The sequence below is a fragment of the Nelumbo lutea genome, chromosome 3, assembly GCF_056320005.1.
Source record: "Nelumbo lutea isolate HS-2025 chromosome 3, American lotus-T2T, whole genome shotgun sequence".
Taxonomy (NCBI): domain Eukaryota; kingdom Viridiplantae; phylum Streptophyta; class Magnoliopsida; order Proteales; family Nelumbonaceae; genus Nelumbo; species Nelumbo lutea.
In genome coordinates, this window is record NC_142686.1 from 10,459,105 (window position 1) to 10,482,033 (window position 22,929).

The following is a 22,929-nucleotide window of genomic DNA, read 5'->3' on the forward strand; positions in this document are numbered from 1 at the left end:
AATTAAGATGAACCGTTTTTACCTCTCAATCTTCGATTACAATCCCAGATCAAATTCTAGGGCCTCTATTGAATCAAGGGCTCTTGAAGGAAAACTTAGGCTTGATTAGTTGCGTTGCTCTCAGCAGTGTTGTGTTTCGCCAAATCTGAGAGCATGGAGAGCTCTTCGCTCCTTGGATGGCAAACGGTTGCCTTCATTAATTCATTTTTCTCACATATTGCACAATGCACACTGATTCTTTGTGACATTTTGAACTTGGGTTTAACGCTTATGCTGTGTTTAGTTGCAGTGCAATTTCATTTGCACTAGTACAAATGTATGGGAGTGCAATTAAAAAAAATGCAAATTTTGGTTTAATTTTGTTTTAGGTTTTACTTTTTTCTGCTTTAGGTCTTATTTTACTTTATTTTTAATGCAAGTAAACAAAGGTAAAATTTGAAGCAAAACAAATCAAAACTTGCAGCTAAATCTTTTGCACTATTATAATTTTGCATCAGTGCACATTCTTTGCACTGCAACCAAACACAGCCTTTAAGTACACTTTGTATTCGTTTCTCAAATGTACATAGAGACTTTCGAGGGAAACCGAACAATAAAAACCCCAAAAATAACAAGCACCCTTAAACTTGCCCTCTAAAAATGATTCAAATTGTTCACCGGTTGATTTTGCTGATGTAGCTGCTTTTTTTTTTTTTGGTTATGTAAAACAAAACAAAACATGATGCCGAGCGCCCCCTAAATGAACCCGTCTCAACAGTTGTTGATGGTTCAAAGTCCAATTAGTAATCATTTTTATAGGCCTTATAGAAATTTTCCATCCTCCAAGATCAATCAATCAAATGAATACAGCCAAAAGGAACTACGAGGATTCTTTTTAATTTTCATGGTTGAGGATGCTTACGAAGATAATTCCGTAACCGTATCTCAAGAGTCGAGAAAAGGTTACACGATAGGGACCAGGCGATATGCAATATAAGGATGTTTGGAACGTTTTTTGTTTCGTTTTCAGGCTGGTTCCAAAACCAGAAACACGTTTTATCTGTTCATGGAGTGCCGTTCACGGTTGTAGCCTTGTAGGACTACAAATGGATCAAAGTCACAACCGGCATCTTCGTTTGACCTTGAGCTTTCCTCATGCTAAATTGCTAACTTGACAAATTTAAAAGAAAAAAAAAACAATTTACAAGCACAAGGTGTTCATCAATGACCATATGCACAGACGTAGCTGTATTTTACTTTTTTTGGGGGGGTAAAAGATGTATCAGTATTGAATCCATTGATAACATATATAAGAAATCGATGGTTTCAGGCTACCTTCAAATGAATATTCAACGAAGTGTCATTTTTTTGCTGATAACAGATCTGCATAGCCAAGTCCTGCAGTCGTAACTTCCATTGAAGAGGAAGCTGATATACAAAAAATAAGTCAGAAGAATCGGTTTAACAAGGTTCATTTGGTAATTTACTTTGTTCCCTCAAATTTCACTTACTTCAAGTAAAAAGAGTCACAAGACTGGGTTTACTTTAATTAGGAGTGACATAAGCACTGCCTCATGATGATTCAAGTGCGCTTGATCTTTGAGAATGTTCCTATTTCAGAGAAGTAGGTACTTTGAGTTCCACTTCCCAGTTGATTTGCATGAGCCTGTGGATTTGTAAGTTCAATTCCCTGAAATGCAGAACAGAACCGACTCATTACTGGCAAAAAAAATTATATGATAGCAGAAAAAAAGACCAACTTAATCAACAGCATCTGTTTCAGTAGTTCACGAAGTAATACTACTATGAGAGAGAATTTAGCAGGTAAACAGACAAGGAAAACAATTATAATATCATTTAACAAAGGCAATGATGCATCTTTCATAATCACATCAAGACTTCATAAACCTTAAAGATCATATTTACCCTTTTACATCACAAATGATAATGACTTCACTCATAATTTACAGAAAAAAGAAACAAAAGCATAATCAGTAGTTCTCTCAAGAAAAATCCCCTACTATTGGATCATCAACCAAAGAGCTGCCTAAGTTCAAGAATATTCTCTTATGTGCTCAGTCATGGTCAATATGTCTTTCCAGATACAATATGTCAATTTAACATCACCCTCATCTCTAAGGCTCCGTTTGGTTTGTGGGATGAGGATGAGAAGAAGGGAATATTCCGAGAACACTCCCTTTTCTCTCATTTGTTTTGAGGGAAACAGAGGGATGGGAAGAGAAAGGTGTGGGATTTCAGATCCCAAAATCATGGATTTGAGGTCGCACCAAAACCGTGGGACCCCGGTGGAAAATTTTGGAAAAACACTGTTACAACTGGAAGAAGTCAAAGAACCACCGTCTTCCTCTTCTTTCTCACCTTCTTCCCGTCTTCACCAGATCTGCGGTGAACCAGGGCGAACCAGGCAGCGGTGACACGCAGGCGAAGCAAACCAGGCAGCGAACCAGAGTAGTGGAGACGAAAAACAAAGAAGAAAAAGAAGCAAAAGAAGAAGAAGAAGAGAGAGAGATTAGAGAGGGGACGCATAGATCTACCGCCGTTGCAGAAGCGGTGATGAAACGGAGCGAGAGAGAAAATGGGGGAAGAGGGAAAGAAGAAGAAGAGAAGATCAGGGAGAGAGCGGGAGAGGGAAACCGGAGATGGGTTCAGATCCGCTGCTTCTGTTCCTAGTTGCCGCTCTGTTCGGTTGAGAGGAGGACGAAGGTGACCCTATCCCATCCCATCCTAATAAAACCAAACAATGGAAACTTAATTTTTTACACTTTCCCATCCCACACAAATCTTCCCACAAACCAAACGGAGCCTAAATGTCCCTCTAACCAATAGGTCTGACCAGATTCCTCACAAATGGAGTTAAATCAACAGTACTATCAAATGACAATTTATAAAGCCTAACACATCAAATATTGTGTAAAAGCAGCTTAAAAACTGCAGATCTGTTTACTTCTAGATTCAAGATATCTGCATTATGAAATCATAAACTTGCTTTGTCCTACTAATAGACATGCACATTACCCAGACTCCTATTTTATGGGTCAGTCTGTTTGTCCAAGTGCATCCAGCTTACACAATTGAGCACAGGTTTGGCTTCAGTTGACAAGCCTCTTTTAACCAAATTATTCATCCACCCAGTAAATCTTACGTTTTATTGTCCAAAACCAAAGAGATTGTGCCATACAAATATACATACATATCATCTAAAGGACAAACCTGCACGGGTGTAAATGCCAAACTTGAAGTCAATCCTGAGGTAGCACCACTGCTTCCATAGTTTTTTTCCTTGAACCTGAAAACAGTAAGGTAGTTTAAGGTCATTTAGACAAGGTTGACAATGGAACATTACAAAAACACGGTAAAATTTGCAAAAGAGGAAACTACACCAATAAGTAATGACAGGTATATGAAGCAGAAAAATAGGGATATGCAAAGGAACTGTACTTCTTAGCAACTTTGGCTGCTAGCTTGCTCTGACCAACAGCTACACGCAACTTCCCACTTCCAGCCTGCCCAAGCATGCCATACCCTTCACCCAGACCATCCCCTAAATATAAACAGTAAATGAAAAATAAGTTTTGCAGTGTGCACAGTAAGCCAAACGTTATAAGCAATGTATTGAAACAACCAATGCTCAACCAGGAACAAATTAAAACATTTAAAAAAAAAACACTTTTGCATAAAGCAGGTATCCTTTCTGGCAACAACTCTCAGAAATTTTTATGAAATACTGTTAACAGTAAAAAATTATTACATTCCACCATCATCATCTAAGCCTTGTCCCAAACCATATGGAGCTGGCTAAATGATCCCTGTTCCGCCATTTCGTTTTGTTCAGTGCCATATCTATTGTTAAATCATAGGCCTTTAAATCTTTTCTTATACTTCAACCAATTCTTTTTGGGCCTGTCCCTAGCTCTTCTAAACCCTTCAACTTGTAACAGATCATTTCTTATTGGTGTTGTAGATAGTTTTTTTTTTGGCATGACCATCATCATCATCAATAACATCTAAACCTTGTCCCAATTATATGGGGTTGGCTACATGAATCCCATTTTGTCATTCTCTATTTAATGCCAGTGTCCATTGTTAAATTATGAGCACTAACATCATTTCCTACTACTTCAACCCATGTCCCTTTTGGTCTTCCCTGCCCCTATCCCTTCTAGTCCCTTCAACTTGTAACCTATCACTTCTTCTTACAGGTGCTGTAGATGGTTTTTTAAGCACATGACAAAACAATCTTAGTCTACTTCCCCTCATTTTCACCTATTGGAGCTACTCCTAGGTTCCTAAGAATGACTTCATTTCTGACCCTATCCTTTCTAGTTTTTTCCACTCATCCATCTAAGCATATACCTTTCTGCCACACTTCATTTTTTGAACATGCTTCTCGACTGCACAACACTGCTTCATATAACATAGTTGGGAGGCTTACAACTATTTTATAAAATTCTCCTTTTAATCTTAGTAATATTCACCAATCACATAAGACTCAGGATGCACCCCTCTGTTTTGCCCATCTTACTCTAATTCTATGGGTGACATCCTCATCAATCTCTCCCTTGTTATGAATTATCAAACCAACATACCAAAAAATGTCACATTGAGTTATCCCTTGGCCTCCAATCTTAAATGTACCCTAATTTGCAGTCCTACTTTGTTTAAAATCTCTTGTTTCTAAAGCATTTACCTTTAAACTTAAATTTTCAGTCAATCCTTCATTTCTTTCATTAATTAAAACAATCTCATCAACAAACAACAGGCACCATGGGACCTCCTCTTGAATATGTTTCATCAATTCATCTATGACCAATGCAAATAAATAAGAGCTAAGTGCTTAATCTTGGTCAAAACCCATCATAACTGTAAAATCTGATGTCTCTCCCATACTTATTGGAACCCCTTTGTTCCACTCTCATAGGCTCATACATTCTTTAATAATGTTTGCATACCTATTTGAAACCCCTTTGTATTCCAAAGCCTACCATATTATCTCTCTAGGGACTCTATCATAAGCTTTCTCTAAATTAATGAACACCATATGATCTATTTTCTTCTCTATAAACTTTTCTATCAATTGTCTTAAAAGAAAGCAGTTTTCAATGGTTGATCTCCCTAGCATAAACCCATATATATACTCAGAAATAAGATTTCATAAAGCTGATTAAGGCAGCATAACAAGAAGTAGTGAAGGATACAAATAGACACCGAGTGTCCAAACCCCCAAATATTACAATTGAGCCCAAAACATAAACTGTCTTTGCACCCCTTGTTTAGCTAAACTATCCACCAAACTGTTAGCCGATCTTCTAATCCAATTAATTTGAATCAACATATCCCTGGACAGCCTTTTGAACCTCCTAAGGTCATTCCTTAGGTGCCATGAAACTCCTTCCCCTTTCTTTAACCAGTCCACAACTGTTTTGGAATCACCTTGGATAGTTGGCCTTTCAAAACCCAAATCCTTGTCTCTCTCAAGCCCAAAAACAGCTGCTAAGAATTTTGTTGATGCCACATCACTTTGCCCAGCAGGACTCGAGAAGAAGGCACATATATTCCTGATAACTCCTCCAATTCCAGCAGGGCCTGGATTGCCCACACTACTCCCATCAAAATTCAATTTCAACCAGACACAAGGCAAGGGGAGACCAGACCACTGTTGCAATCAGTCTTCTAGAAGATGAGGCAGATATAGCCCCCCCAAGCTCTGAAGAAATCATCAATCTTAAAGTCCGAGAACAAATCCAAGGTCTTAACCCAATGTGCCACTCTTAGGCTTATGACCTCAATCAACACTTCCTTATTCTTCTCCTTTTCTCTGAAAATTCTAGAGTTCCTTTTCATGTCATAAACTTAGATCAATTATTCTCTTTCACAGTTTCATAGTGTGGCTCACGAGTTTAATCTCACAATAGTTATTACAACTTTATAAATCACCTTTGTTCTCAAATAAGCACCATAGTGCTCTTTCTCCATTCATCAAACATCTTCTTTTCTTTCATTGTCTTATTAAATGGTTTAGTTAGTCATAATAAGCCTACCTCTCCCATACCTTTCCATACTTCAATTGGAATTTGGAATACCATCGGGTCCTAATGTCTTTCCCTTTTTCATCTTATATAGTGACAACTTCACTTAGTAATTTTATTTTTACATACCTACATGTTATTTTTAACACTATTAGAGTTGCTAATCTCTCCTCCATTAACACCCTCTACATGTTCATTTAATAAATTTTAAATAGTTTTTCCATCCTTCCTTGATTTCTACATATTTTGCCAAGATTATTTGATCCTCCTCTTTAATGCACCTAAATCATGATTTAAATTTGTCTTTGCTTTCTCTCATCTTTTCTGGTTTATAAATCTCATTCCCTCTTTCTTGTGCATAATTTATGAATTATGATAGATCTCATCACATGCCTTAAGCCCTTAAATTTAACTTCATTTACTTTTTGTTTAACTTCACTTTCTTATAGTTTTATGCTCTTCCAAGTTTTCTCCATTTTTAGTCTTTTGCCAATCTTTATAACATGTTCAGTTTAATTTGGTTACATTTTGAACCCCTTTATTCCACCACCAAGTTTCTTTAGTGCTTTGCCTTTTCCCTTTATATTCTCATAAAATGTCCTTTGCTATTATTCAATTAGCCATTTCAAATAATGTATAATTAGTCTTTCCATCTAAATTCCATTTTCCTTCTATCATCATACCTCTAAAGTGTGTTAGTTTCCTCTTTGTAGGTTTTCCCACCTAATTCTTGGAAACCTATTTCTCTTCCTTTTCCAATTGTGCATATCTACAACAAATTTATGTTGTGTGGCTAAGCTTTTCCCTAGAATAACTATGCAATCCTTACACATCATTCATTCTGTTCTCTCTAGTAACAAAAGGCCTGTTTGACTTATGTTTGATCCACTTTTAAATGTTATTAAGTATTCATCATTCTTTAAAAAAAAGTGTTTACTATTGCCATATCATAAGCTATTGCAAAATCTAAAATAATATCTCTTGTTTCATTCCTTTCCCCCAAACCCAAATCCTTCATACACCATGTCATATCCTGCACTTCTCTTCTTCAAATGTCCATTGAGGTCTCCTCTTATAAATATCTTCTCCTCATTTAGAAGACCTTGGATTAGTCCTTCTAAGTTTCCACAAAATTGTCTTCTAATGTTTTCTTCTAAACCCACATGAGGTGCATAAGCACTAATTTTGTTAGTAATTCTTCACTTAAAACAAGTCTAATTAAAATTATTCTATCTATAATGCTTTTAACATTTACAATTTCATTTTTAGATCCTTATCTACCATTATCACTACTCCATTTCTATTATTTAATTCTCCCATATACCATAATTTGAAGTCATCAATTTCTTTAACTTTTTACCCTTTCATTTAGTTTCTCTTAAGCATGCAATATTAATCCTTCTTCTCTTCATAATGTTACTAAATCCACAATTCTTCCTATTAAAGTTCCTACATTCCAAGTGGCTAATTGAATTTGTGTTTCTTGGACTAACTTTTTTACCCACCCACATCAAAAAGGATGCGGGAAACCTTGGCCCATTTTCCACAACAATCGGCATAGTGTGATGCATTGCTTCTGACTAACAAGTAACAACCTAGCAACCCTTGCCCATTTGACACCACACTCGAGTTTATGTGTAGCGTGCCGCTTCTGAGGAATGCCCCAGCATGAGCATGAAAAGGCAATCATATAAGCATGACCAAACCATCTTAATCTACTTTCCCCCATTCTATTACCTATTGGAACTACTCCTAGGTTCCTTCAACAAGTTCAATTCTGATCCTACCCTTCCTAGTTCCCCCCCCCCCCCCCCGATCCATCTCAACCTTTGCATTTCTGCTACACTCATTAATACAACCAGAAACCTCACATCCTAGTAAAATTCCACAAGAGGTAGAAAGAATGTACAACAGAAAACAAATTTTGAAGTAACAAAGAGAATACTGCATGGGTTTCTGAAAAAAAAATTATAACCAGAGAAAATAATTCCACACATATTTTTATACTTTCTACTTCAAGCCCACATGATCCACCTTTACTGAATCAGCATTGATATACTGTTCCATACACTTAACCCTAAAGTGTCCCTCCAAAAACAATACAATAATTGTAAACAAAGGTCTGAACATGAGCCTCAAGAGAAGGGAAAGTCGAAAACCCATATCCCAGCCAACCCATTTTTATGCAAACAATCCATATGCAGCTATCCTGCCAAAAGCATAAATTAAGGCACTAAAAAACAATGTTCTGAAAAATGTTTTGCATGGTAATGATAGACTTAGCCAGTCCACACATCCAACAGTGAAATCATCAAAAACTCAAGAAAGGGTTTTGTTGACATGAAGACAGCCATTTCTAAGGGGATAAATTTTGTATTTTGGTAAAAGGCTTTTTTTATCAGCAAAGAAAATTTCATTTACTAAATTATTAGTTACTGGTTTCAGTACAAAGACAATCCATCATATACGTGACCCAGGTTAAAATAGATTACAGCATTGCCCAAAATAAAGTGGATCTACAACCCCCTGTTTTGCTAGCACATCAGCCAACCCATTTGCTTCCATTTTCACCCATCCAAAACTAGAATTATGTTTCTTTGCAAGTAGGTCAATTTGTCTGAAGATAAATCAGAATTTCCATGGCATCGAGTCAATTTGCTTTACCCAAGTTATGACCAGTAGTGAATCCCCTTCAATTTCCAGTTCTCTTGCTCCTAACTGCTTGGCAAGTTTCAAGCCTTGTAGGAGAGACTGAGTTTAAGCCGGAATCAAGTCACCAAATCCAATTGGTCCTGAGAACAGTACCACTACTACTCCTTGATGATTCCGAAAACTCACCCTATTCCTGCTTTCCCCAGATTACCAAAGGAAAAGGATGAAATATTTTTCCTAACAAAAAGCTCTTTTATTTAGGTGGTTGCAAGAAAAACAAAAGAATAATATGATTTTTCCTTGAAAGAAAAAATGGCAATCCATTTCATTGAGAGCGGAGGTGATGGCCTTGCTTCAAGGTGTAAGATATGCAAAACAGTTGGGGTTACACCAAATTGAGATTGAGGGAGACTCTAAATTGTTGATCGAGTGGTTGCAATCTGGTAAGTTGGGAGCCTGGATTTATAGACAGCCCATAAAGCAAATCCACAATACAACAAGGGAGATCAGCTAATGGTTTAGCTGACACGTTGGCTAAACAAGGGACTGCGAGGGAGAGTATGTTCTGGGCAGTTTTGTAAGAAAGATAACTGGGGCTCAACACCTACTTAGGGGTTGACAGCTGTACTTAAATCTGGAAAGTTATTTAATGAAGTTACCGTTTCCAATCAAAAAAATATAAAAAAATAACCAACAAGTTTATCTCAAAAGTATACATTTTAAGGTTTGACATTGGCTTCCATTTCGAACTTAAAGGCTTATTATCACACATTTTAATAATTATGGTTCCATAAAATGGAGCAAAAGGGGATAACAGAGGCTACTCATATAAAAACCAAAACAAGTAAAAGTGAAACTCTAATAAAGGCTTGATATCCAAACACAACTGACCTTGTCTATCATGAATTGTCAAAGGATGGGATAAGTATAGATGGGGATGTGGCTGCTGAGGGGAAGAAAATGAATTGGTAGAACATGTGTTCCATAAGTGCCTTCTCTAAAGCCATATGGTTCAGAGTTTATCTCAACCTCAAGATGGATTGCATCTCAGAATGTAATGTTATGAATCTATTTCAATTGTCAAAAAAGATGGGCAGTGGGCAACAAAAAAAAAAAGGCAAAAAGACATCCTTGCATTCAATTTTGGATAAGTAAAAAACAAATTCAATTTTTAACGATTATATGGATAACCCCATAGATTGTTTATTTGTCATTAACAGGAATCTTCTGGCTATTAAAACAATTTCTGACCCTCCACATCTTGCCTCATCTAATGAGGGACATAAGTCAATCTTTTTGTTGGCATCCACCTCAAGGAAGTTGGTTGAAAATCAATGCGAACAGAAGTTTTAAGCAGTCAGGAGAGGCCTCTTTTGGTGTAGTGGTTCATAATCATGAAGGGAGATTCATAGCAGCTAGTGTGGATTTTTGTAGCAGTAAGTGTTCGATGGAAAGTGAAGCTCATACAATTCTCCACGGTTCTATCTGTGGCAAAAGCTTAATTTGCAGTTTGTTATTTTGGGAAAGTTATTGGCAGGGAATAGTAGTGCACTATTCAAAAGAGATATTGATGTTGCTTTGGGTGTAAAACTTATTCTCTTAAGCTCGTTAAAGATTCTGGAGGATAGGCAGGTCAAGTTCAATTTCATGAGAGGAAATAGAAACTGGGTGGCTCACCATCTGGCATGCATGGCATCACAGACTTTTGAAGAGTGGTTTAATGTTCCTTCTTGTTGACTTTTAGATGTTTTGTTTTTAGGCTTGTCTGGGTGTGGCAATTTAGGCCCAAACTGCTTGTTTTAGTTTTATTTTCTTTTCATGTTGATACTTTTTTCTTGTATTTAAGATATTCCTCTATTACCAAAAAAAATAAGAATGATGAAATAATTAATAATCCAAAAGAACAGGACCAAAAGATCCAAAACTTGTTAACACTGACAAATTCATACTTCAGTTTCCAAACAAGAAACAGAAGATGCACTAGTTTCAGCATGTGCACAGACATAGTATTACCTAAAGAGCTCTCTTCTGGAACTCCGAACTGCATCCTATTAGCCAGTTTTCTCAGATCTGTCATTGCATATCTGAAAATGTGAAGTTAAACATTTAGAAAACCAAAGGAAATGACATATCTGCAACAAGTAATGTGTGTAAAAGAAATTGCACTACCTCTCCTTCATCTTCCTGAGCCGACGACCGCCTCTCTTCTTTTTAGGGTCAGAATCTGGAACTGGAAGTGGTTTCGGTTGCTTTGCAGGAGGTGGTTCTTGCCACTTTTCAATCTTCTTACGGATTTCTTCCCGCAAGGTCCTTCCAGTCTTCCCTGTTGGATCACCTCTTGTTGAATCTACTCGTGCAGCAAGTGTTGACTTTGCAGCCAAAAGTCGGCAAGCACGCATCCTCAAAGAAGGTGGTGTACTTTGAAAAATCTCTGTTTGTTCAAGATAGCCTACACGAAATTGGGAAGTTGCAGTTGAAAAACCTGCCAGATTCTTTTTCTTGGCACCAAGAAGCTGAACATTACAAGCTGGCATCTTAGCTAATGCTGACAGACCACCAGCAGTCCCCATCAGTTTTGCTGCAACTGCACTTCCAACAATAGCAGAAAGATTTGGTGCAATATACCCCATCCTACTCTCAACAAAATCAAGGACCTTCTTCTTAGCTGAATCAAGAGTAAGAGCTCGATCACATGCATCAATTGTCTTTTTAAGATTCTCCTCAGACAGTGGTTTGCCACTAGTAGTTGATGCTGTAACAGAAACAACCATAATGATAGCTGAGGGTAAAAGTCCCTCCAGATCAACAAGAGTTAAATCCATTTCATTCCCAATCTTCTTTACAACCCGAGCATAATCAATTGGATGATGAACAAGAGATTCAAGTTCTGGAAACTTTAAGCGATATTTGTCTCGAATAAAATTGTGGATGATAATGATTTCGTTCTCAATGTCAACCGACAAAGCATTGCAATCAACTATCAACTGATATTCAGGATCATCCTCCAACACCATGCCTTGGTTGGAAACATCAGTCTCCTTCTGAAGTGCATCCTCAACTTTCTGCAATTCAGAGACAGCATCACTCTTTCCGTCCACATAAAAATGCAAAGTTGGATTTAAGCAAATGAAAGTATCTATAGATCCATTGTTCATGTCTAAGCCCCAAACTTAAATTTGTTAAGGGAAGCATGGTTCAGGGTTAGGTTCAGTCTAGTCAGGTTTGAATCAGCCTCAAACAATACCAACCCCACTCAAAGTATGAAGGAACTCCACAAAACATGACCCTAGCATCTACAATCTATAGCATTTAAAAGGTGCAATGGTAGCTCACTTGTAGAACATCTAAAATGACAATCATGAGTTTATTGAATAGCTAACTGAATGAATTTTACCAGTTTCAAGTCAAGGCATTTTAACAATTACTGAAACAAAGAAATATGACCTAAGACAAGCAGAAAGGAATGGATTATTTTATAATGGTGGTAATCTCCCAATTCATTTTGTTTGTGGTTCCAATAAGTTATTTTAATCCTCGTTTCATAGTATAATGCAAGAAGGATCAGAGTCATGAGACATTCTTAGCTTGGGACCACATAATGGGGCTATGGCAGTATTACTGAACTTATTTAACCTAGATAATTTTCTGATTTCACTCCTAGCTCCCAAGATCAATGCATGTGGTAAAATGGTGTTGGGAAACAACCTAGCTCTACTTCAAGGGAAGCTCTGCCTCTTACAAGAGAAAAGAGGGGAATTGAAAACTCAGGATTGATGATATTTTCTTATTCAGCTTCGGTGCCTCTTTATGGGGAGTACAAGCACATAACAAGCAGGTCAGATCCTGTGAACCTCAGTTATAACCAACTTCTGATTCTGACATGGCCTTCTAAAATAGTCCCGTTCGTAAGGAGGAACCAAATGCTTGAATGGGCGCTTAGGCGGACCAGTGGGAGCTACAGAAGTGGGTTTGGGCCTAACTGGACCCTGGTCTTCCAACAGGTTCCTATCACATGGCTATTTCATTTTGACTCCTAAAGAGAAGCATCAAATAATTACAAACAATGCAACACAATCAAAATCATCTTAGTTAAACATGGATTGTAGACCAAAGAATAAAACCAAAAAATATATATTATAAGAAAAAAATTGTAACTAACCTGCATGATATCGTTATAACGCTGTGTCTTTTGCAGCTTTGAAACACTATCCAAATCATCATAGTTAAGAGATTCTATATCTGCCAAATCACCATCAATATCCTCTTCCATGTCTCCAGCATCACCAACATCTTCATCCTGTCACAAAATATTGTTATTGTGAATAAAGCCAGACCTAATAAAACACAAACAAATTAGCATAAAGAAATCAGGATGGAGTTAAGGTAAAATAATAAGTTTCTAAATTGGCATGTTCCACTGAACAGATAAAAGTAGTTCTTCCTTCAAAAAAAAAAAAAAAGATAAAAGTAATATTTTAATGAAAAGAAAAGGGCGATGTACTCACAAGTAGATTGGCATCATTATCAGATAATTCATCAAGATCTGCTAAGAAAGAATCAGCAAGTGTTGCCTGAAAAACCAGAAATGGAAGAAAATCAATATGCAAATATGAAGTTTTTTTGCGGAGAAACTTAGAATCTCAAATAACCAAGGAGAAACGAACTTTGAAGCATAATATCCACTAAAATTAAATAAAAAAAGAGATATAGCATTCCACTGAATTATCAAGAAGCACCTGGTATACTGTACTGTATTTTTTTTGGAAAAGGTAAAGTAATATTTATTGAGATAAGAAATACACAAAGGAGGCTGAGATCAGTCCCAGAAAAGGCTGACTGATCAAATCAGCAATTACACATTCCACCAGGTACTAGAAAGAAAAACAGCTGACACACTACAATTTCTGAAATCCTCAAACACAGACACCCAAGACATCAGTTTGCCCACTGAGAATGGAAATACTGTACTGTATTTTTTAATGAAACGCACATATTAGGCATCTGAGAACAAAACAGAGATGCATCATCCTACTAGGTATTACACCATGGGAACAAGATTGTCCCAGTATAATGCCCTTTTTATTATTAAGGGCCCGGCACAATGCTTCAGGTAAATAACAAAGTTATGAGTTCTATAAAGAATAGCTAAATATAGCCATATTCATTATTTTTCCTTTTTTTCTTTTTTCTTTTTTTTTTCTGCCAGCCCTTTTTTGTTGTTCTGTGTTTAATCGAGAGAGAACAGCCAGTAAGAAAAGGAGATAATGATCATTCATCAAAAAAAAAAAGAGATAATGAGTACTCAGTCTTACAAATACAAATTAAGAATTGAAAGAATAGACCCTTCTTCATACCACAAGTCAGCTACAATAGTAAAAGGCAATTACCCAATGTTGGTGCTATTCAGGGTCTTGGGAGGGTAGATTTGATATGGTCCTAACCTTTGGCCTTTTTTGGCACAAAGTGGTTGTTCTCAAACTCGAACCTGCATTATCAGACTTGTCGGTCCAAGATTTTGCCATTACACAAGTAATGGCCCCTAAACAAGCTACTATAGCGCTGCATGCAATTGTACCACAAATTCTGCTAATGAAAGCAATGAAGTAACTCCAAGAAATCCTCACTTAAGAAATCAGTCATTACATTTCTCTGAGCAATTTTGCCCTATAAAAATTGGTTAAAGGAAGTTTTTTTATCAGTAAACGAAAAAAAAAATTATTAACATCAAGAAAATGTACAAGGTGCACATTCAGGGAGACAAGATGAAAAGTTTAAGACCAGATCAAGAACCTTCCTGCTTCAATAGCGTCATACCAAAAAAACGCTTTCTTTAGTCCAAAGGATATTTCCCCCCAAACAACCCTGTCTGTCCACTCCCCAGGTGAGGGAATTAGCTAAGGAATTTGTTGATCTTGGAAACTAGCAGATTTCTGTTTGCAGCTTAACACATAGTTGTTTTGCTTTCCTGCTTTTATATATCGATGATTTCCACGGACCACCCATTTGCCCTTTCATCATAATGGATTTTGAATCCCTCCACATTAACAATCCCTTAATATGTTTTCCATCTGCAAGTCTCAGCCCTTGTAATAAAACTTGAGGTTATGCCACAATGGAGTTTCCATTGCCAATCAGCCCATAGAAGGCTAATAAATTGTAATCTGAATGGGTTATGATGAAGGGTGATTTGGCACAACCTAGCAAGAAGGGGACACGTAGGCACGATCTAATTGAGGGGTGACAACTCAGCCAGGCAAGCCCAGTTCGCAACATTCGAAATTCGGGTATTCAGCCACCTCGGCCCAAAAAACCACCTCAGTGTAGAGGCACCTCGACACTCAATCCAATTCGGGACTAAAGAATCAAAGTGCCAGCTCGGAGCTAATGAGCCAAAATGCCACTTAACCGACTCCAAAGGCCTCCCCAACAGATCCCAAATTTCTCGAGACCACGATGAAAACTCATCCTAACTCCGCTTGAATCGGAGGTAAAACGATAAACCTTATCAACATAGCTCTCCTTCAAAAACGGAAAAAACCTTATCTGTACAGCCCGGAGATCTTGGAGATCTTTCATGAGGCCCACGACTACTCCAGTATATAAAGACATGAAACCTCAAGGCAAAGGTACACGTGATTATTCTACTCACTAGCACTCAAGCTCTCAAGCATTCAGCTCGCATTCACAACATAAGTACCGACTTAAGCATCGGAGCGACCTTGTCTGGTTAGCTGCCCCGGGTTCTCTGATCCACTGTTTTGCAGATCGGTCCATCTCGCCGCCCAATTGAAGTTCGGATCGCCTTCCAGCTAGGAGTAGCCAAATCGCGCACCATCAATTGACGTCGTCTGTGGGAAGACGATCGAAAGGTCGTCCCTATTCCTTTACAGTTTCAAACTCAATCTTAACCTCAATGGCATCATCCAGCCACACCGGAAAAAGCATCGAGATGAACGTCACCGGGGCAAGTTCAGCAATCAACCTTCCCCCATGGTCCTACGGTATGCATCGGCCAATTCACTATTCCGCTCACAGTATCCGGAGTCCTGTCACTGTCCGCACCACAGAGCACCGCGCAAGTGAGCGTCCCACTTCCCCCAGTGGTAGGCGCGACTTTCTCTAAGCCATTCGTGGTTCCCCCCAGAATCGGGCATTCCCAGTTTCATGACCTCGTTCAGTGCGTTCGGACAATTCAGATCCAAATGCAGCAGGTCCAACAGTTCCAACAGTACCAGCAAAATCAACACTAGTTCCCTCCACTAAAGCCAAACCAATAGTCGGTTCCACCCCGGCACCCAGGGCCCCGTCAGGGCCAGAACCTGAATTGGCCTGGAACCAACCAGAACATCAACTGATCTCCCCATCGGGGTGAAGAGACCTCGCAAGTACCGATTCCTCTCAGGAGTCAAGTTTCGCCCCGTGGGGGGAGAAATGGTCAGCACACTCCTCCAGTCTCGCAAGGAAATCTCAGAGATAGGTCCAAGGATAGTCAGCCCAATCCGCCTCGGTACTCCCAGCAAGAAAATGATGGCTCACGAGCAGATAATAACCAGTTCGGAGTTCGAGGTGCGAACTCGAGACAAGACCTCTCCGTCCCCCGTGATAGCCAATTTGAGCCCCACAACCAAGGGAACCCAATGAGAAGAAACCAGAATCTACCTCGCGACAAGGCCGAAGTACCAGACGAGACTGAAGTCAACACCAATGCCGAGCCGATGAAGAAGCAGCAGCGGCGACACTGCAAAACACGTCGCCCCTCGGCCAGAGACAGTTTGCCGTTGAAGCCAGGCCAGTAAGAAGAGCAAGCCAAAGGAAAGGAAGAAGCGAGCTCGGTGGCTACGAAGACTACGCCTCCACTACTTTGCCGATCATCCCCTCTGTCTCTCGAGCTCTTGGCAACTCCAATGCCAAAAGATTTTAAGATGCACCGGTTAGACAAGTATGGCGAGTCATTTGACCTCAACGACCATGTGGACTCTTTCCAGTCTCAGATGCACCTAACTGGAGCTGATGCATCCTGCATGTGTGTGGCCTTCTCCACTACATTTAAGGGGGTAGTCCGAACTTGGTATCGGGACATCACGCCGGGTTCCATCAAAAGTTGGTCCCAGTTCGCCGACCTGTTTACTGCGCACTTCATTACCAGCAAGAAGTGTCTGAAATCACAGGAAAGCCTTCTAAACATGGTTCAAAGGGAAGAAGAATCAATCAGAATCTATATAAAGCGCTTCAACGACACTTGCTTGTAGATACCGGACCTCAACCCGGTGGCGCAACTCACTGCAACAAAGAAAGGAATCACCCATAAAGAGTTTAAGTGGCATGTGGTAGATAACAAACCAAAGGACATCACCAAATATCTCAAGTTAACAGATCAGTTCATCGGTACCGAGGAGGAGATCAACCAAAAGATCGACAACCCACCTCTAGAAAAGAGGAAGAGAGAAAATGAAGGAATGAGCAATAGTGGGAAGAAAAGGAAGAAAAGCAAGTCCCCGAGCAGGGGAAGAAGCAAGTCAAGAAGTCGGTCCCCCTCGCGAACTCGCAAGTCAGGTCGGCGCTCCAGGACCCCACCTGTGGAGAGAACGAGCTACACGCCTTTGAATGCTAAGCGAGGAGAGATCTTAATGGCTAAAAAGGACTCCTTCGTCAAATGGCCCCTCCAGGCTAAGGGGAGACCCAGCAACAAGAAACCCAAATGTTTACTGCCATTTCCACCGAGATCATGGACACAGCACAGAGAATTGCAGGAATCTCCGCGACGAGATCGAGGAACTTATCCGTCGCAGATACCTAAAGAACTTCATCTTGCAAGAAGAAAGGGGACAAGCAGATCGGCAGGCAGATCGATAGGGGGACCAGAGGAGGAGTGGCCCCGAGATCAATAGGTAGAATGAGCAACCACCGCGACAGTTGCCAGAGGAAAGACCGATCTACGGGGTAATTAACATGATCATCTGCAGGTCCATCATCGTCGGATGTACATCAGCAGCTAAGAGGACCTCGGTCCGCGAGTTAGAGAATGAAGGGGAGAACCCGCCAAAGCAACCTTAGCTCGAAGAACCGATCTACTTCACTGAGAACGATGCGCGCGGGATCCGATACCCTCACGATGATGCCTTAGTGGTGAAGCTAAGAATTAATGATTTCGAGGTAAAAACGCATCTTGATAGACTCAGGCAGCTCGACAAATGTACTCTTCAAGTTGACCGACAAACTACAGTTACAACAGAGCGACCTGAAACCGGCAGATACTCCTTTGGTAGGGTTCAGCGGCGAGGAGGTCAGACCTCTTGGTCGAATCACAATACCCGTGGAAGTCGGCACGTGGCCAAACATCGTGCGATTTGAGCACACGTTCCTGGTAGTCACGACTCCCTCCCCCTACAACGCCATAGTAGGTCAACCCATCACGCATGTTCTACATGCGATAGTATCCACTTACTATTTGGTGATAAAGTTCCCAACTGATTACGGAGTGGGTCTTGTGAGGTGACCAACTCAAATCACGAAAGTGCTACGTGGCTGCCCTAAAAGGAAAAGCAAAGCTAGCAGAGGATGTCAAGCTCAAGCGACCAGTGGAGTATACCAACGAACGAGTTGCCCCGAAAGAGGAGACGGTCCACATACCAGTCTCTGCCACCGAACCACTTCGAGGCATCGATTTGAAGAGTCTTGGGACGCTCACTTGCGCAGTGCTTTGTGGTGTGGACAGTGACAGAACTCCGGACACTGTGAACGGAATGGTGAACTGGCCGATGCATACCATAGGACCTTGGGGGAAGGTTGATTGCTGAACTTGCCCCCCGGTGACGTTCATCTCGATACTTTTTCCGGTGTGGCTAGAAGATGCCATTGAGGTTAAGATTGAGTTTGAAACTGTAAAGAAATAGGGATAACCTTTCAATCGTCTTCCCACAGACGACGCCAATTGATTGTGCGCAATCTGGCTACTCCTAGCTGGAAGGCGATCCGAACTCCAATTGAGTGGCGAGCTGGACCGATCTGCAAAACAGTGGATCAGAGAACCTGGGGTAGCTAACCCAGCAAGGTCTCTCTGATGCTTAAGTCAGTACTTATGTTGTGAATGCGAGCTAAATGCTTGAGAGCTTGAGTGCTAGTGAGTAGAATAATCACGCGTACTTTTGCCTTGAGGTTTCATGTCTTTATATACTGGAGTAGTCGTGGGCCTCATGAAAGATCTCTGAGATCTCCGGACTATGCAAATAAGGTTTGTTCCGTTTTTGAAGGAGAGCATTATGCTGATAAGGTTTATCGTTTTACCTCCGATTCAGGCGGAGTTAGGATGAGTTCTCATCGTGGTCTCAAGAAATTTGGGATCTGTTGGGGAGGCCTTTGGAGTCGGTTAAGTGGCGTTTCGGCTCATTAGCTCCAAGATGGCACTTCGATTTTTTAGTACCGAACTGGATTGGGTGTCGAAGTGCCTCTACACCGAGGTGGTTTTTTGGGCCGACTGAATACCCGAACTCCGAATGTTGCGAACTGGGCTTGCCTGCCTGAGTTGTCACCCCTCGATCAGATCGCGCCTACGTGTCCCCTTCTTGCTAGGTCATGCCAAATCACCCTTCATCAATTAGCCCCCACTCCTCATGCCAGGGGTCCTAACCCAGTGCGGGGAGTTCATGAAGAGTCCAAGTGGATTTGGCGCGAGGTCTAGTCAATTTGGAGGGCGAACCGTTGGTCGGACATGTTCAGCCATCTAACTCAACCACGAAATGACCCAGGTCGCATCTTGGGCGCGCGCAAACGTCACACTATTTATAGATTCCGCGGACGTCAAAGGGCGCGCTCAACCGATTTCGTCATCAGGTTAGCTGCCCTGGGTTCTCTGATCCACTGTTTTGCATATCGGTCTAGCTCGCCGCCCAATTGGAGTTTGGATCGCCTTTCAGCTAGGAGTATTCAAATCACGCACCATCAGGTTAAAAGAAGTAAATTTACAAGAGTGATTCTATCTGTATCATCCACAAGCACTATATTTTTCCTTCCCTACACTCTTATTATTAGCCTTCTTTTATTCCCAAATTTTATATCATTTAGCACAAGAATGTTATGAGTCATCAGAGTTAAGTAGGCCAATATTAGACATGAAGTCCAAATCCTAAGAATCTTGTGTGAAATCAAATTGCAAATTGCAAGGCTTAGTCATTCTTCTACTAATTAGTTGCATCAAGGGGCAATCTGCCATGAAGCTCAGCTAAGTACACATTATCCAAACATTTGAACAAAAGTTACTCCATACAACTGAACTTCAAAAAGAGTGGATCAGATGCCATGATCAAAAAACTCCAGCTTTGAAATCTGATATACTGTCTATCAGCATTGAGGACCACCATTCAACATGGTGTAATTTATTGAATGGATAATCACTTGGCAGTTTCTTGTACAGCTTCTGATTGTACAAAGGACCTTTTTTTTTGCTTTAATACAGTTATATTTTACCTTCTTCCAAAAAAAGGGCCCACCTTTGAAATTAGATCATAGGACAACCTTGCTATCACAGGATAGCCAGTACCACAGACTAGTTTTGACAATGTGCCTAATATAACTAACCTCAAATTTTCCTGTTAAGATCATGACTAATGGATATTGTCCATTCACCATGCTAATGGAATATATTTTTCACTGCAGCCTCAATTTTGATGAAAAAAAAAAAAAAACAAAGATACATATTAAAGAAGAAAAATCCATACCGAATGTCTAACAATTGGAAAAAGAATAGACTAAGGAGGCATTTAGCAAGCCTTTCCGTGTGGTCTTTCGGGCTTTTCAAATTTTGGAAAACCAAAGTTTGGTCTTTCTTGTTTGGCAATAAAAGACAGGAAGCCAGAAAGACATATGCCCTAAGAAGCTCATGGAATCCCAAAATGGCCAAAAATCTGGAAGCTTCAAATGAAACTTCCTGTCTTTCTGCACCTAAAATCTTTCATTTAACAGCTCTATAGATTATGGTAGACTAGGATATTTACCAAACAGTCTATATCTTTACCCCAAAAGCTAATTACATGATACATCTTTTGGCCATCTAGGCTGTTGGAAGATCTCCCTAAAACGACTTGCCAAATGGCACCTAGAATGTTTGAATGTACTGGTCGTGGAACTAGATGTACAACAGAATAGGTACTTAGAATCAACGAAGTAAATAAACACATTTAGGGAGATAACTGAGAATAAATAGAGAATCAATAAAAACAATGCAAACCATAATACATACATACGTACACCAACAGATGGATACATACATATATCCATGAGCCTGCAAAAAACACACACTGGCACATTAACTGAAGTGGAGATAAGATACAGATAACTAACCATTTTCGGTTTTTAGGGATGTTATTCACTAAAACAGATCCAAGTCCAGCAACTATTGATCCAACAGGTTCCTGTGGGGGGAGGGGGGAATTAGAGCACAGACAAGAGAGAAATAAGCAAAAAAAAAAAAAAGTTAACTTGTCAAATGGCCTCATTTTGTCTTGGCTTAAGTTCCAATATAAATAACGCCCCACGAAACACAATCAACTAACATTATGAAGAACCGGATACTTTCTATACATCCAAGCTTATTGTCAAACTACATCCTTTTTTCTCACGTAAAGATATTGAAGTTGTTATTTTAAATGCTCCATAAAACCCATGACACTAAACAAATTCGAGTGGCCCTAACTTTTTCTCTCTTTAGGTACTAAAGAAATTAACAAATTGCATTCGACCGAAGAAAGTCGCAAGAGGGACGAACCTGCAAACTTTCGGCCCGGAATGGTTGAATGACGAAATTCGTCTTCTAATAAGCCAAAACTGTAAGATACCTAACAACCTTCAACTTCAAAGGTTTTCTTCTTCCGCCTTCTACTTCTTTTATTCTATTTGTTCATTTATCTATATTCCCTAAATTCGATTATAGGTACGAGTTTAGGACGAGAAGATAGAGAAATGAACTTGAGAAACCTAAATTGTATGAAAATCCCGCTAGATGAGGTCATGTGAGCCAATAAAATTCATACCAGAAAGAAAGTTTATTCATAATAAATAAATTAAATTAACTGTAATACAAACCCTAACGATGTCAAGTGTATACATCGAAGAGAGGGAAGGAATTCGTACCAGCTCTAATACGCAGACCGAAACTCTTAAAAAGATCTAAACGGCGTAACTCTGCAAGGGGAAACAGAAAAAGAGAGAGGGATTGCACATTGCAGTGTCAAGTACTGACCGGCTCGTAAAACCGTTCTCGCCTTTTCTTCCACCATTTTTCCTTTCTGACACGGGCGGGCGGGTAATTTGGATCTGGGGCTGCAAGGTATCCGTTTATCCGAATAGAAGTCGATCCTGTTAAGGGTAACCGAATTCGATCCGTTTATATTGGATCAAATATACACTATGATCCGATAAAATCCGATCACATCCGCGTGAAAAAAAAAAAAAAAGATAACTATATACTCGTACACTTAAATATTAATAATAAAGGGCACCTTAAGAATTCTTAGCTCTATGGCGGGTATTAGTATTTTAGTTTGGGGGTATTTGTCACTTTGAATTGTTAGTATTGTAATGGAACTAAGAATTCTGCGATATGGTGTGGTGTATGATATTGGTAAAAGGTTCAAATGCCAGCGAGATGCATGTAGTGAATCGGGCAACGGATGGATATGGGAGCGAGATTCATAATCAGTTGAATTTTGGACCTTAGGTTGTGTTTGGTTGTAATGCAAATAAATTTGCACTAATGCAAAACCATGGCAGTACAAATGATTTGAGTGTAAATTCGGACCTATTTTTGTTTTAGATTTTAGCTTATTTTGTTTGACTGTAGTACAAACGAAGTAAATTAAGACATGAAGCATAATGAAGCAAAACACAAAACAAAATTAAACAAGAATTTGTATTTTTTTTTTTTAACATTTGCACTTCCATGCTTTTGTACTAGTGTAAATAAACTTGCATTACAACCAAACACAGCCTTAGCTACATTTTTTGCCCATGGGCAGGAACTAGGTAGGGGTGTCCATGAAAAATTGAACTGAACCAAGAAAATTGAACAAGAAAATGTGGTTAATCAAATTAATCGGTTCAGTTTTGGTTTGGTTTTGAAAAACCAAAGGATTGGTTTGGTTTTCGATTAATCTACAAAAAAAATGGCGGTTAATCGAACCGACTAGTATATATATTTATATGTATTATTTTATATATTTTTAATATATGTCACATATTTTCTATATATTATATATAA

The 22,929-nt window shown here is 39.5% G+C and overlaps 1 protein-coding gene across 4 annotated transcripts; it reads right to left on the bottom strand.

Annotated features, from left to right (window-relative positions):
* Positions 1-1,194: 1,194 nt before the first annotated feature.
* Positions 1,195-22,005, bottom strand: EMB1220 (pre-mRNA processing ribonucleoprotein binding region-containing protein). Of its 4 annotated transcripts, none has more exons than XR_016109858.1 (10): positions 21,804-22,005; positions 21,015-21,085; positions 13,184-13,249; positions 12,838-12,975; positions 10,848-11,740; positions 10,692-10,762; positions 3,439-3,541; positions 3,211-3,286; positions 1,491-1,669; positions 1,195-1,407 (listed from the first exon to the last, which is right to left on the bottom strand). XR_016109858.1 is itself a non-coding variant. In XM_088977896.1 (9 exons), the coding sequence occupies exons 2-9, from the start codon at positions 21,015-21,017 to the stop codon at positions 1,562-1,564; spliced, it is 1,458 nt and encodes a 485-aa protein (XP_088834022.1). In that variant the 5' UTR covers positions 21,018-21,085; positions 21,804-21,997; the 3' UTR covers positions 1,195-1,561. The 4 variants fall into 4 exon arrangements, 2 of the variants coding, with proteins under 2 accessions (XP_088834022.1, XP_088834023.1); XR_016109859.1 differs by having other exon boundaries at positions 21,439-21,804; XM_088977896.1 differs by having other exon boundaries at positions 1,195-1,669; positions 21,804-21,997.
* Between the last annotated feature and the right edge of the window lie 924 nt (positions 22,006-22,929).